Here is a 13,895-nt window from a genome sequence, read left to right as displayed (position 1 = left end):
CAACAAACTTGGGTCCTTCTGTCATTGAACATGCAATGTGTAAAGTTGTCTTTCACCTCATACTGGTTGGTAGCAGGCATTGACCAAACTAAGCCAGCATAAAAATCTGTTTTCATATGCTTATGCATAATCAGATAAAAATGTCATCACCTTCGCTAAACATGTTGTCTATCAAGCAGTTTCCAAAAAAAAGCCAATGTGTCTCAATCGAAATTTCGAAGACCAGTGCATTTATTGACAATATTATACTGTAGTAATCCATTGGAGAGTTATCTCAGAGTACAATATGCACTTGTTGAATTTGTGCTGCACTTAGCTGCAAAGTTTGCATTTCTTTTCGTGAGATGAGACATGTTGCTCATATTTGGAGATTTCTGTTGGAAGCACTACCTTGCTGGAACTCAAGACATGCATTGAGCATGATGAAATTTAGCTTTAACTCTACAACCGAAAAAATGATTTTCTTTACATGTTGTGAGCCTTGGTGTAGTAGTACAAGGTTACTCCATTATGGCCTGAGGTCATGGGTCGAATTGCAAAAGCAGCCTCTCTGGAAAACTGGCAGTTAGGTTGCCTACGTCAACCCCTCCCCAGACCCTTGTAGTATGGGAAGACTTGTGCACTGGGATGCCCTTTTTCACACAAGCTGCAAGCCTGCTCACGCAGAGATATTAGAGGCACTATCCTGCTGGGATTCTAGAACATGAATGTAGCATGATTGGCATCAAAGAGGCATGCAGTTTGCTATCTATGGAATGTCCTTTCTTCAATTATATAAATAGCTCAAAGCGGTCAGTATTTTTTACGGAAATTGACACGATTTGACATGAACATAGAAGCAGATATTGATGAACTCCAAAATGATGCCAATTGAAAGAAATTCAGAATAAATCAATTTTTTGTTCATTGATAAACGGTGATAATGTCTTGCAATGACAAGAGCCCACATTTGACACGTGGAGATGAATTAGATCTACCAGATCTTGCAAACTGCTGATACATTTTTTATCTGATGATTATAATGGGTGAACTGACAGGTGCATGACATCGAGAAGAGACAATCCAGATGCTGGTCTCTGGAGAACAGCAGTTGAAGGTTTCAACCGCATTGTTCTCGATGATGTCAGTAGGCTAAACATGAACAGTTGCCCTGATGCAAGTATTAGTCGACAAGCAAGGGTACGTTTTTGGAAAGAAGTTGCAGATGTATATGAGGTATTCCTTGTAGGTTGCTGTGGACGAGCTCTTCCAACAGATTATCTCCCTGCAGCAGCAGTTAAGGCTGATGAGTCCCTTGAGATGACTGTCCTGAACATTCTGGGTGACAATATCCTCAAATCACCAATTGATGCGTCAGCCGATGTAATTCTCTCGCCCAGATGTGTAATAAAAATATCTTCAATTAAAGGACTGGCCAATTGAATAAGATAAGAACCCGTGCCTAAATTTATATATACATATGCATTGTTTTTCTTTTTTAAAAGATTGAAGGGATACTTGGAACTTAGTTGTCATAATCCTAACGATAATCACGATAACAAGGGCTGAAGCTTCAATCCTGGTGACAGAGTCGCTTCTATCATGAAGCTTAATATAAAATTCGAGATCTGTTCTAGTTTATTATTTCTATTGCCCTCAACTAGCGTGGTTCATATCATTATTTTGAAACTCTTCCATTAAATTCTTTCAGTTGAACAACTATTTAGGTACTGGAATGTTTACCTTTTCTTTTTCAATTTGGGTTTCTGTTAATTTGTAATTTTTTTTTTTGTGTTTGTGGTTATGGGTATGGTTATTTTTTTCAAGCAGCTAAAGTTGGCTCCACTTTTAATGCCATGTGAGATGACCCCCTAACTGGTAGTTTTAGATTGAAATCTCTAGAACATTTTTGTCTTCTCTTTTTGTCATTTTAATCATTATTCACCAAATATGTGAGAGCTATCAGTTGTGCTCCATGGAGCTCTATTCTGTTGGTAATATTTTCTTTTATAATTTATACAGATATTGCAAAGACTAGTATCCACCTTGGATCGATGTGCATCACGCACATGCACTTTGCCTATTGATACAGTGGAACTGATGCCTCTTCATTCTAGCAGATTTTCCTTGACTTGTTTGGAAAAGTTATTTTCCTTGGCCAGGTAAGGTAGTGTTTCCTGTTTAGAGTTTTTTCCTTGCAGCATGTGATCAGTCTGTCGTTTATGAAGAGGCACCTTCCGTGTCCTCATACCGGTGTTATTGAGTCATCTCTAAGTTTCTCTTGATGAGATTGTTTACTGATATATTCATGCAAAATGTCTCTCCACTTCCAACTCAAAGCTGCAACTCATGAAATCACCATATGCTGATAAAATTGTGCACAATAATTGAGACTCTTTCCTTCAAGGTTTCCATTCAAGAGTGCTATCTGATATGATTATGGCTTCCCCTTTCAGAGGACTTCGATGTTATGTGGCTTTGGCAAGACTACATGATCTAAAGTGGCCAGTTCAATGTATATTGCAAGCTGCTCATGTACTAACACTTTTGTTTTCTTGTCAGTTACGACAGTGAAGCTAGCAATTGGAGCTCAATAACATCCGACATCAGTAAAAAATCAATCATGGTCTTGATGGCTAGATGCGAGTATATTTTGAATAGGTTTCTTATTGATGAAAATGACTTGGGTGCGTGATTCGTGATACTCAGCCTACTTGTAAATATGTGGAATCTCACTTTTATTTGGGTATCTGATAACTTGGCTTTGTTTGTGCAGGTGAACGTCCACTGCCCACAGCTAGGTTGGAAGAGATGATTTATGTCCTTCGACAATTGGCACGTCTTGTAATCCACAAAGAGACAGTATGCGAGCTTCCTTTACATCCTCACTTGAGAAGGGGCCTAGGGGCAGATGACGACTATAACCGACGCGCCCATCTTCTTGTTCTTTTCCCATCTTTTTGTGAACTTGTTGCATCAAGGTGAGAGACTCCTACGAAGCATCCTATATGTGTAGAAGTAGCCGGGAATTATGGTTGACTGCTCTTAATATGCATCATAGAGCCTTCTTTCCTCATCAATTAATTGTCTTGCGAAGTGCATGGATATAGTTTTGAATATGTGCATGGCAATGCATGACTTAGTCTAATGGCATTGAAATTTATTAGTGATGTAAACTTCATCATTTTGCATGCAAAATATCACTGCCTGCGAGTCTAGCCACATGGGAGGGACGCATCATGTAAATCTTAAAGAATGCAGATTCTTTACATTGATCTAGAGGGGAAACACAAATCAAATCACGAGCTAGTCTATCATCTAATATTCTCGATAATCTTAGGGGTTTTTTTGTGCTCGCTTCTAAGTTCTGAGAGATGAATGTACAGAGAATCTCGAAAGATTAACATTGTTTAGAATTCTGTAGTTTCCATTTTTTCACCTGAATACTCCCCTTTATGTGTACTTCGCTTTCTCTTGCATGGTGAAGCATCTAGCTGCAACCACATGCATTAAGATACACATGCAAACTACACAATGTGCTGGTCCACATGCCGGTAACAAATAGATTAACCCGAATTCTGAAACATCGACTTCTGCACCATTCCGCATGCAGGGAATCTAGAGTAAGGGAGCTAGTGCAGGTGCTCCTAAGGCTTATTGCTGAGGAACTTGCTCTCGGAAAGTTTCAAGCCTTGACCGGACTAACCCCTCAATGACATCACCGAGCACATCTGGATTTTTTCGTGGAGCTTTCTTTAGGTCAGGATTTCTCCCCGTTTCTGGCCATGTGTGCCCAAATCTGCATGTTGTACCGTGGTATCATATAGAAACATGTATATTTTGGTGCCTTCAATTCAATCAGAGCATGGTTTTGTATTGGTTGCTCTATTGCCTGTAATGTCATATTGATTATTGATGGCCTCAAAATTAAATGAGCATAGGCTTTTTTATTGGTTGATCTATTGTTTGTGACTGTCATGCTCCATTTTATAGCTTCCTCTACTCAAGATATTGAAATCTTAGTTAGTTTACCTGTTCTAGTTCGTATAATGTGAACACAGTTGAGCGGAAAGCCCTTGACCACTTAACTTTTTCTTTGATTTATGTCGTTTTGAAGAAGTTTTTAATGCAATAGGAAAAAATGGTGCATGAGTCTTGAGAGAGATTTTTCGCATAAAGTTCAATTTTTCTCAGTCTTCTACGGCATTGGTTATTAAAACTATTGATTTCGGCTTCCTTTATTTTGCGAAAAGTGAATGACTTGGAAAACGTTTTCATGAAAACGATCGCTTGTGTCGCTTACAAAAATGAACGAACGAAAAATATTTCCATCGTCTACGAAAATGTTTAGAATTAAATCGTTGTCGATAATGAAAATATTTTTCATTGATTAATTATTTTCAATCGATCAATTTCAATAAGTTAGTTTTAAACAAACGAGTGAAATGATTATTGACTCGAATCTGTCACTTTAAGTCTGTTGAATTGCATTGTTTTATTGAAAACGAAACTCGTGGATCTTTGTTCTCCGGTGACTTTTGGTACGTCCTGAATGATTAGTCAAACCTTCGATTGAATTTGGCGATTCAATCCGTGGTTGGAAAACCTTTGATCTTGGCATTTTGTTTAATAAGCTATACTTCACCTAAAACTTGAGTTTCAGTTTTCAACTGATTAGTCCAAGTCATTCACTCAACCGCTCACGTGTTTTATGAAATTAAAAAGGCCTAGATTAGTTTGACTCCGATAATTCAAGTACTGTTTGGTTTTCGAGGAATCCGAGTTATAGGAAATGCTGTCTGCTTGGATGCCAGAGGTACCTTATGGTAATTGCTCAAAAAGTCCTAAATTTATTGTATGGCGGCGAATATAGTCCTAAACATTTTAATTGTATCAATTTAGCTAAACATTTTGACGATTTAGCAATGTAATCTTAAACATTTTAACGATTTGTCAATATAGTGTTCCGGCTAATTTTGGTCGGAAATCGCAGGCCGTCGTACGTGGCACAACCAATATTGGCGTGGACGTTTTTTACAATTTTTAAAAAGAATTATGAATATTTTACTTTCCTTTCTATTTTTTTACTTTTTTTTCCTTATTTTCCTCCATCGGTTGGTAGGCCTCGGCAATGGCCGGGTGAGGTTGCCGGCCATTGATGAGGTGATGTTGTCCTGACCTTCACTAGCGACCAGCAACCTTCGCCGGCCATTAGGGGTGAGCATGGTCCGGGTTGGGTCGGTCCAACACCTAACCCAAGAATCAACCCGCACAGTGTTGGTCCCCAATTTTTGGGATCGAGGACCGACCCTGTTGAGCTTGGGATCGAGGACCACATCGACCCTATGGGTCCAGTCCGGTTCTAGGGTCAACCTGGGATTAATTGATTATTTTTTGTTTCATTTTTTGTATTCCTTGAAAAGACAGATATACTATTTCAAATTACATATCCATCAACAATGTGACATTGAACAACCAAATTATGAACACCAGTACATAACAACATAAAATTCACACTTGCTAAAAGCAACAAACCAAGAAAACGAACACGTGACATACAATTAAACCATGAGAAGTTCAAAATACATAATATAAACCATGAATTATATAACTTCATATTTTGTTCATTCTCAAATGATCGCTTCAACTTCCGAACACCTAAAAACAAAATAAACAACACACATAATTAATACTTAACAAAGTATATTTGTCCAACTGAGTTGCGCTTGTAAGGCGAGCGGAGAGGCGAGTGAACAAAGGTGAGAGGTAAGGCGAGTGAGGCAAGCAAAGAGAGGCAAGCGGCGAGGCGGTTGAGATAGGCAGAGACGAGCTAAGAGGTTTTCTATTTGTTGGCTGAAGTAGAGCTGGGTTTCTTTATACTTTCTGTTTAAACAGCAAACTGAACTGCATAAGAAATAAGACAATAGAAGAGGAGACGCTAGGATTTAGAATAGATAAAAGCATATAATGTATAATATATATGATATATAATAATATATACAAGGTTGGTCTAACCCGGACCAACCCTAAACTCCTAAGACTGAGGACCAACCTACACAGTGTAGGGTCCATGGATCCCAAGACCAAGGATTGACCCAGACCCCTTAGGAACTGGACTAGGACCGGCCGGGTTAGGCTGGTCCAGGGTCGGTCCAAGACCGATTCTCATCCCTACTGGCCATCGTTGAGGCTCGAAGACTAACCAAGGGAAATACGAAAAAAAATGAAAAAGGAAAAAAATAAAAAAATTCAAAAACTTTAAAAAAAATTTGCAAAAATAATTCACGTTAGCACTAGTCATGTCACCTTAGACTGTCATTATCCACATAAGCAAAATTTGATAAAATTGATCGAAAGATCTATATTGGCAAATCATCAAAAATTTTAGGACTGAATTGGCGCAATTAATAGGTTTATGATTGAATTGGCCATTATACTATAGGTTTAAGACTTTCTGGACAATTTTCCTAAGTTATCTCTTTGTAGCGTGAATTTGATTGTACCTTTTGAACTGTCTATAACGTTCATGTATTTTCTGATGAATTTCACTATGGTCTGAAGCACATTCTAAAACTTGGGGGATGCATTTCCACATTGGATAAAGCACAAACTAATCTGGCTGAACAAAGACACAACGCTTGCCCATCTTAAGGGCAATCTGCATATCCATCGAGGGAGTACAAACAGCAAAACAAGGATAAGAAAGAGCATTTCAAAGGGCAACGACAACAAAACCTTAACCCTATCATAAGATGCGGGGGTGTGACCCGAACGTATTAATTGTTAAATCATCTCGCACACCAATCACTTTTTCTGATTCAGTCTCGCCGCCGCCGCCACCGAGGCCGCAATGCCTGCAGGATGAGTATTCAAATTCGGGTCATTCCTCATCTCAGCGCTGGCCACTCCCTCCGCGTCTCGACGCGACGCCGGTTTATCTGATGGCAACTTGGAAGTTGCATCCTGCAAGGGAATTGCTGTCACACATTGTGTGTACTTTGATTGATACAAGACAAAACAAAGATCAACAAGACAAAGAAGCTGATTTGGAGCTTATAACTCCATTGTGGCTCAAAACAAAGGTAAGGATTGAGCATAAAGAAGAGGGTTCATTTGATTTAATTTGGCCTCTAGATTGATGTACTGCCTCCTTTTTCCTTCTGGGCAAATGCAGTACCTATCTTGCTGATTAACTTGCAAGAGAAATGGGAAGATTTCTAGTAATTATACCCCCAGAATGTCGGCCAATGTGGTCTTGTCCTCAGCTCTAGGAGTCCTAGCATTGAGATTTGCGGCCGACTGAGCGGCAGCGGCGACTCCGCCGGGAACTATGGCGGTGCGGCCCGTGGCCCTGACCTCTGCTGCCTGGATCGCGGCGGCGTCGCTCCATTCCACGGGCTTCTGCCCGGCCGTCAGAGCAGCGGCCTCGAGTGCCTCGCCGATGGTGATAGGACCGACACCGTCCTTACTGGCATCGGTCTGATAGATCGAGGATGGCGTCATCGTCGGGATGGGAGAACGTCGGCTGTATTGATTGACAACCTGCTAAAAGATGGTGCGACGAGCGAGATCAAATGCCCGATATCATCTCATCGCGAGATATAAAAAAAATCATCGAACATAATGTTGACTAGCCCAAGATTTACTTCGTTTACAGCATTACCATGATAGATATACATATGATCATGTACAAATGCAACATGTCTATAACTGAACATTTAGCACACCAGACAAACTCTAGGCTAAGACTAATCTTCAAAATCAATTGAATTTGGACGCGTGGAATAAGTTGCAACTCGTCAAACCTGTCGGCCGACGGACTCGGTTATCACACGCTGGCCGGGGAGATCGGTCTCGGTGATGGTCACTCCGTCTTTGCCGGCGACCTCGGTCATGTCGCTGTGGCCCACGAGGCCGGCCCTCTCGTTGCGCGCCGCCGCCGACTGCATGGCGGCTGCTGCGCGGCCCTTCTGGATCTGGCCAAACATCTCGCTCTCCGCCGTCTGCATCATCGCCGCGTCCCTGGGCATGACCGGCTCCTCCGCGAGCTCGCCGCCGATGGCGAAGATGTCGCCGTACTTGACCGTGTCCTCCGGAGCCCTCCTCGGCTGCTCTTGGCTCATCTTTGAGTGAAACTTCTTTGGAAGAACCGGACTTTACTCTATGAACAGTTGCTTTGCTTCTAATGCTGTGTTTTGATTGTGTTTCTCTATAGTGAAAAGAAAGAAGAGAGATTGGAGATACGTAGATGGCTATATATACGTATGAACGTCGCTGCATGGGACATGCAGGTTGAGACACGTGGCAGCTTCGGAGATCGGCATGATTGGTGCTCCGGGACTTGGGGAATTGTCAGTCCCATTGGTGGTTCATAAGAGAGGATAATCGTATGATGATTAGGAGTTTAGGACAAGTGGTGATTAATGAGTGAATCCGTTTACTTGTTCTCGCTAAATATTTGGGGGAAATAAACATGGTTATTAGGAAAATAAAACATGTAAAAACGGATTGAATTGCACAACAAAATTATTGATTAGTTAGGTCGGGATAAGTTTTCATCATCGGTGAATTATATGATCGATCTTTCATGGCTTGAAGCACTTCAAGGCTTCGTTCATTTCGCGAAAAATAAATGATTTGGAAATATTTTCCTAAAAGTGATAGCTTTTATCATTTAAAATAATTAGTCAATAAGAAACATTTTCGTTATCAACAACTAATTTACGTCTAAACATTTTCGTGGACGATGATAATATTTGTCGTTCATTCATTTTTGTAAGAAATGAAAGCAATTGTTTAATTAGAAATTTTTTCAAATAATTTATTTTTTCTCGAAACAAACGCAATATCATGATAGTTGATGCTTGATTGGATCTTGTTAAATTGTTTCTTCATGGACATTACTTAGGACATCATACTCTTGCCTGAAATTTTTTAAAGGCATGAAATGAATGATTTCAAGGTCGTCTAATAATGCGGATCACATTTCTTGAACTTGATATCTCTTCATTGTTCCCCCATTTCCGCTTCAAACTTCAAGAGCATTTTCAAAGTTGTTCACAATAAAAGAAAAGCACTAATATTTTTTACTATTAAATCCTTTTCAAGATGCAGCTAATTTAATCCATAGTTTTACCTAAACTTGCCTTACTTTCATCCTGCCTCTCTCTCTTTCTCTCTCTACACACTTTCAACAATAATTTTCCAAACTTGATCCTGCAAAAGCACTCCCTCTTGGTGCTACCAAAAGAATAATATGTCAAACTTGTTCGTACCTATTTCACTGCTCTCACTTCTCATCATCTTTCATCCTTTCATCACCACATCTGAAATATTGCCGTTCCGCAATGGCCGAGAAGGTGAGTGGCGCCTCCTCCGACCGAGCATCGGCATCTCGGCCATGCACATGCAACTCCTCCACGACAACAAGGTTGTCGCGTTCGACAGGACGGACTTCGGCCCATCAAACCTCTCTCTTCCGGGGGGCCGCTGCCGCTACGACTCCAATGACACTTCCCTGAAAGTCGACTGCACTGCACACTCGGTTCTATACGACGTGGAGATGAACAGTTTTCGTCCTCTCATGGTGCAAACCGACACATGGTGCTCATCGGGCGCCATGAGTCCGAATGGCTCTCTTATTCAGACGGGAGGATTCAATGACGGCGATCGCGCTGTACGGGTATTTACCCCATGCGATGCCGATTCATGCGATTGGGTCGAGTATCCTAGTTACTTATCTCAACGTAGATGGTATGCCACTAATCAAATTCTACCGGATGGTCGAATTATTATCATTGGTGGGAGGAGGGAGTTTAACTATGAGTTCTACCCTAAAAATGAAGACCCTTATTCTGCTTCCTCGGGGTCTTTTTGGCTTCAATTTCTATTGGAAACTAGAGATGAGAGTGAGAACAATCTATACCCTTTTGTTCACCTTCTTCCTGATGGAAATCTCTTCATCTTTGCCAATACAAGGTCAATATCTCTAGATTACAACCACAACAGAGTGGTGAAAGAGTTTCGTCCAATCCCTATTAGCGATCCTCGAAATTATCCTAGCTCGGGCTCGTCGGTCTTGCTTCCTATCGACGAGAACAAGGCCGTTGAAGCTGAGATCATGATTTGCGGTGGTGCACCGAGAGGTGCATTCACACAAGCGAGCCAAGGCAATTTCGTGAGAGCAAGTTCTTCGTGTGGGAGGCTTAGGGTTTCGGACGAAGACCCTAGATGGGTAATGGAAAACATGCCAATTGCTAGGGTTATGGGCGATATGCTTCTTCTAGCCACTGGAGATGTCATCATCATCAACGGCGTGGAACGCGGCACCGCCGGATGGGAGCTTGGCCAATCGCCGGTGACCAGACCGGTCATTTATCGGCCGAACGGGAGCCCGGATTGGAGATTTTCGGTCATGGCAGCTTCTCCAAGACCGAGACTCTACCACTCAACAGCCATTTTGCTAGCGGATGGGAGAGTGCTAGTCGGAGGAAGCAACCCACATAGATACTACAACTTCACCGATGTGGACTATCCCACCGACTTAAGCTTAGAAGCCTTCTCGCCGCCTTATCTATCGATCGAGCACAAACCATTTCAGCCTCGGATTTTATCCATGAACGAGATTCTAATGCTCGGGCAACCCTTTTCGCTCACCTTCTTTGTGCCCCTGTACTTGTCCGAGAACATACTGTCCATTAGGATCGTTGCTCCTTCATTCACCACACATTCACTGGCAATGAACCAGAGAATGGTGGTGCTCAAGTTGGTCGGGGTGTCGCGCTTGACACCTGATTCGTATAACTTGACTGCGGTCGGGCCATCGACGGCAGAAATAGCGCCACCGGGCTACTACATGTTGTTTGTGGTGCATGCTGGTATACCAAGCCGGGGGAGTTGGGTGAAGATACAGTGAAGGTGGGTTGTGATGATGTTTTGGTTTTGCATGAAATAATAGTCTCAGTCTTGAGAGAGTGATGTGTCCTTAGTATGGTGTAATTTTATTAAAGAAGATTGTGTGTTCAACAGGAAATCACCAAAAAAAAGGCATTTTCCCTTACAAAATTATTTGACTAAGCGATGGAGTAGAAACTTAATTGCTTGTCTAAAGAGGGCTTTCTGGTCATGAAAGAAAGTTAGGCCCTTTTTTTTATGGCATTGAATTACGGTCTAAATCGAGTTGTCTCGTCACACGCATGATATTCTAACAAGTCGTTCTTTATATTGCGCATCTTGCAAGTAGTTTTTCTCGTGATATCAAGACTAGTTCACAAAGTTAATATATTGAGTAATACAACATACTGTAATTATATTCGACCAATTTACTTGAAGAGCTTGTCGTATCATTTAGTAAATCAAATTTGTCAGTATGTCTATTCCCAACGTGCTTTCTTTTCTTTTTCTCTTAACAGAAACCTTAACCTTGAAAATTGAGAGAGGGTCAAAAAAGAGAAAGGAAGAAAACATACTGACATGGGGGTAACATGCATGTAATGTGTGGGAGAGAAATTATCATACTTGGTTAAAGAGCTATATTTTCCTCTGTCCTTAATCGGGGAATCACGTACATGTAAACTTGACTAGAAATGAATATCGGCGATGCCATATTTGTAATCCGATAATCATAAGTCTCGGGTTCTACCAATTAGGGTTAGAAAAAAACACGATCCTTTTAACGCATCGATCGCTCATTTTCAGGTTAAAAATATAGAGAAAATGACACAACCAGTCCCTGAACTTTGGCCCAATGTGTAATTTGGTCCATGAATTTTTAATTTGTTCAATGTAGTCCCTGAACTTTAGACTAATGCTCAGTGTGGTCCCTAAACTTTTAATTTGTTCAATGTCATCCCTACACTTTTGGTACATGTTCAATGCAGTCATTTTCATTAATTCAAGTTCAGGGACTACATTGAATATTTTCATATAATTCAGAGACTGAATTGAATATATACCAAAAGTCCATGGATGACATTAAACAAAATAAAAGTTCATGGACCACATTGAATATTAACCTAAAATTTAGGGATTACATTGAACAAATTAAAAGTTCAGAGATCAAATTACACATTAAACTAAAATTCAGGGACTGCTTGTATCATTATCCCAAAAATGTAAAATGCAGATGCCTTCTTCCTCTAGGTTAATCATTATTCATATGTACTATTTCTATATTCATGATATGACCTTGAGACCTTCGTAAACATTAATGTTGTTTCTTTTTCTGGTACAGAAAACCGACATGCATCGAGTTGTCGTATCCTGTGCAATGTGCACGGCCAGTGTGTACATAGATTTGTTCTAAGGTTAGAAGTCAAAAGTGGCACGAAGTTCATACTTAACATATAGAAAATTTGGCAAGAGATACAATTATTTTATGGGATCAAGAAAGTCATTTCCTAAAAGTTGCGGTGACCAATATATTTTAGTAGCCTGGGCTAGAGGGGTTAATTAAATCAAAGGGAGATTTCCAAGCAAGAACGAGTTGCATGACCACTCCCCAAAAGTTTCCAGATGATGGACCATCTGATCACTACCTCACCAACACCACCCTCCTTCTCCACCGACATTAGGTGGACCATCTTGATGTCGCGGAATTTTCTTGGTGGGACGCGAATCTAGAGTTGAAACGCAATCACAACCATTGATTTTGTGGAATTCGTAAGGATGAATGCAGTAAGATTGATTGTACGGATCATTAGACGATATTTTTAGCAGTTAGGAATATGGGGCCCGTGTGAGACGACGGTCCAATGGACCCCAGTCCAAATAAAAAAAAATTTTGAGGCTCAAAATAGAAGAAGCATTAAGAATTTGTTACCCAGCGCATGCTGTACATCTCAACGCTTGAAAATTATGAGCTCCACGGATTACTCATATCTCTCTCTAAGAAAATCTAAATTATAGAGAGAAAAGAGAACCACAAGTGAACTAAGAAAGACAGGAGGATTTTGATGGTGGATATCATTGGAGGCCCATGTAGTTAGCTTTAGAGATCACTTGAGGGATTGGATAGTAATTGGCATTGCCCAAGGCACTGGACCATCATCTGATTGCAATCAATCTCCTTCCCCAAGTTTCTCTAGTGAATATCTTTCCATCAACATCTTTGCCGATACAGCAGCTATACGGCGTCGGTTGCCCATCTGCACTTCGCCGGAAAACTCATCGGAGAACAGGACCTATTCGATTTCGAATGAATTAAAGCTCAAATGCTTTGGACCATAGAAACCATATTTAAAAAGTGGCTTAAATGCAAAGAGCCTTCAAGTGCAATGACCATCATGAGATCCTAATCAAAATCAAGTCCCTCCTATTCAATTCTCACTCATTGCTTACCCTGTTTTCTGCAGTACATTTATGTTCTATTCCAAGGAAATTGTTAGTACAGAATTTGCATTTAATCCCTCAAATATCACATGCATTGACAAACAAGGAAAGGAAAAGGTAAAGAGGGGATAAGCTGGAATAAGACATAATATTTGGAGTGGAAAATTTGACCTTTTCTAGAAGTTTGGGGAACAGTATGAATTGGAAAGATTGAGGGTCATCATGACATGTCAGGGTCAATTTGAAAAGGGGGTTTTTTTTTTTTTTTATGAATTGATGGAAAAAGTCTTTCACAGTTTTATTTTAGTTTGGGCAATTTATCATAAGCAAGTTTCTTTTTTTCTTCACCCCTTTTTTCATCCATGCCTTACAGCAAATATACACAGACTACCACAAAGCTAAATTCAACAAGAGGGTGTTTTGGGGTCACTAGCCTAGAGCACTCAATCTTTAGCTACATCATCGTTTACCAACTTTTTCTTTAGGTACAATTAGGGTTTTTTTTTCTTTTTTATGATTTTGAGTCCCTCAATTTATTTGATTTGATACGTGCGATCAATAAACAAATGTGACTTTGGCAGCACAAA

The 13,895-nt window shown here is 40.5% G+C and overlaps 3 protein-coding genes across 5 annotated transcripts in view; 2 read left to right on the top strand and 1 right to left on the bottom strand.

The window, feature by feature from the left end:
• LOC115680955 (uncharacterized) overlaps nt 1-3,941 on the top strand; it is a 29,280-nt gene extending 25,339 nt beyond the window's left edge. For both annotated transcript variants that reach the window (XM_030604803.2, XM_056309357.1), the window contains 5 exons: nt 1,038-1,362; nt 2,002-2,141; nt 2,542-2,666; nt 2,756-2,960; nt 3,593-3,941. In XM_030604803.2, coding sequence (XP_030460663.1) covers nt 1,038-1,362; nt 2,002-2,141; nt 2,542-2,666; nt 2,756-2,960; nt 3,593-3,695 — 898 coding nt within the window. In that variant the 3' untranslated portion in view covers nt 3,696-3,941. The remainder of the gene's footprint in view (nt 1-1,037; nt 1,363-2,001; nt 2,142-2,541; nt 2,667-2,755; nt 2,961-3,592) is intronic.
• A 2,603-nt stretch (nt 3,942-6,544) lies between these two features.
• Nucleotides 6,545-8,302, bottom strand: LOC115681065 (late embryogenesis abundant protein D-34-like). Of its 2 annotated transcripts, none has more exons than XM_056310101.1 (3): nt 7,785-8,302; nt 7,210-7,524; nt 6,545-6,942 (listed from the first exon to the last, which is right to left on the bottom strand). In XM_056310101.1, the coding sequence occupies exons 1-3, from the start codon at nt 8,100-8,102 to the stop codon at nt 6,784-6,786; spliced, it is 792 nt and encodes a 263-aa protein (XP_056166076.1). In that variant the 5' UTR covers nt 8,103-8,302; the 3' UTR covers nt 6,545-6,783. The 2 variants fall into 2 exon arrangements, with proteins under 2 accessions (XP_056166076.1, XP_030460787.1); XM_030604927.2 differs by having other exon boundaries at nt 7,210-7,521.
• Nucleotides 8,303-9,235: 933 nt separating this feature from the next.
• On the top strand, nt 9,236-10,894 carry LOC115680924 (aldehyde oxidase GLOX). The gene has a single exon (XM_030604764.1). It carries the CDS (start codon nt 9,236-9,238, stop codon nt 10,892-10,894), a length of 1,659 nt encoding a protein of 552 aa, XP_030460624.1.
• Nucleotides 10,895-13,895: the final 3,001 nt, after the last annotated feature.

This window comes from Syzygium oleosum, unplaced genomic scaffold (genome assembly GCF_021117445.2).
Source record: "Syzygium oleosum isolate NSW1041296 unplaced genomic scaffold, Sole_v2.1 Sole_v2.03, whole genome shotgun sequence".
Classification (NCBI taxonomy): domain Eukaryota; kingdom Viridiplantae; phylum Streptophyta; class Magnoliopsida; order Myrtales; family Myrtaceae; genus Syzygium; species Syzygium oleosum.
Note: the sequence above shows the minus strand (reverse complement) of the source record. Positions and strands in the feature narration are given on the sequence as shown.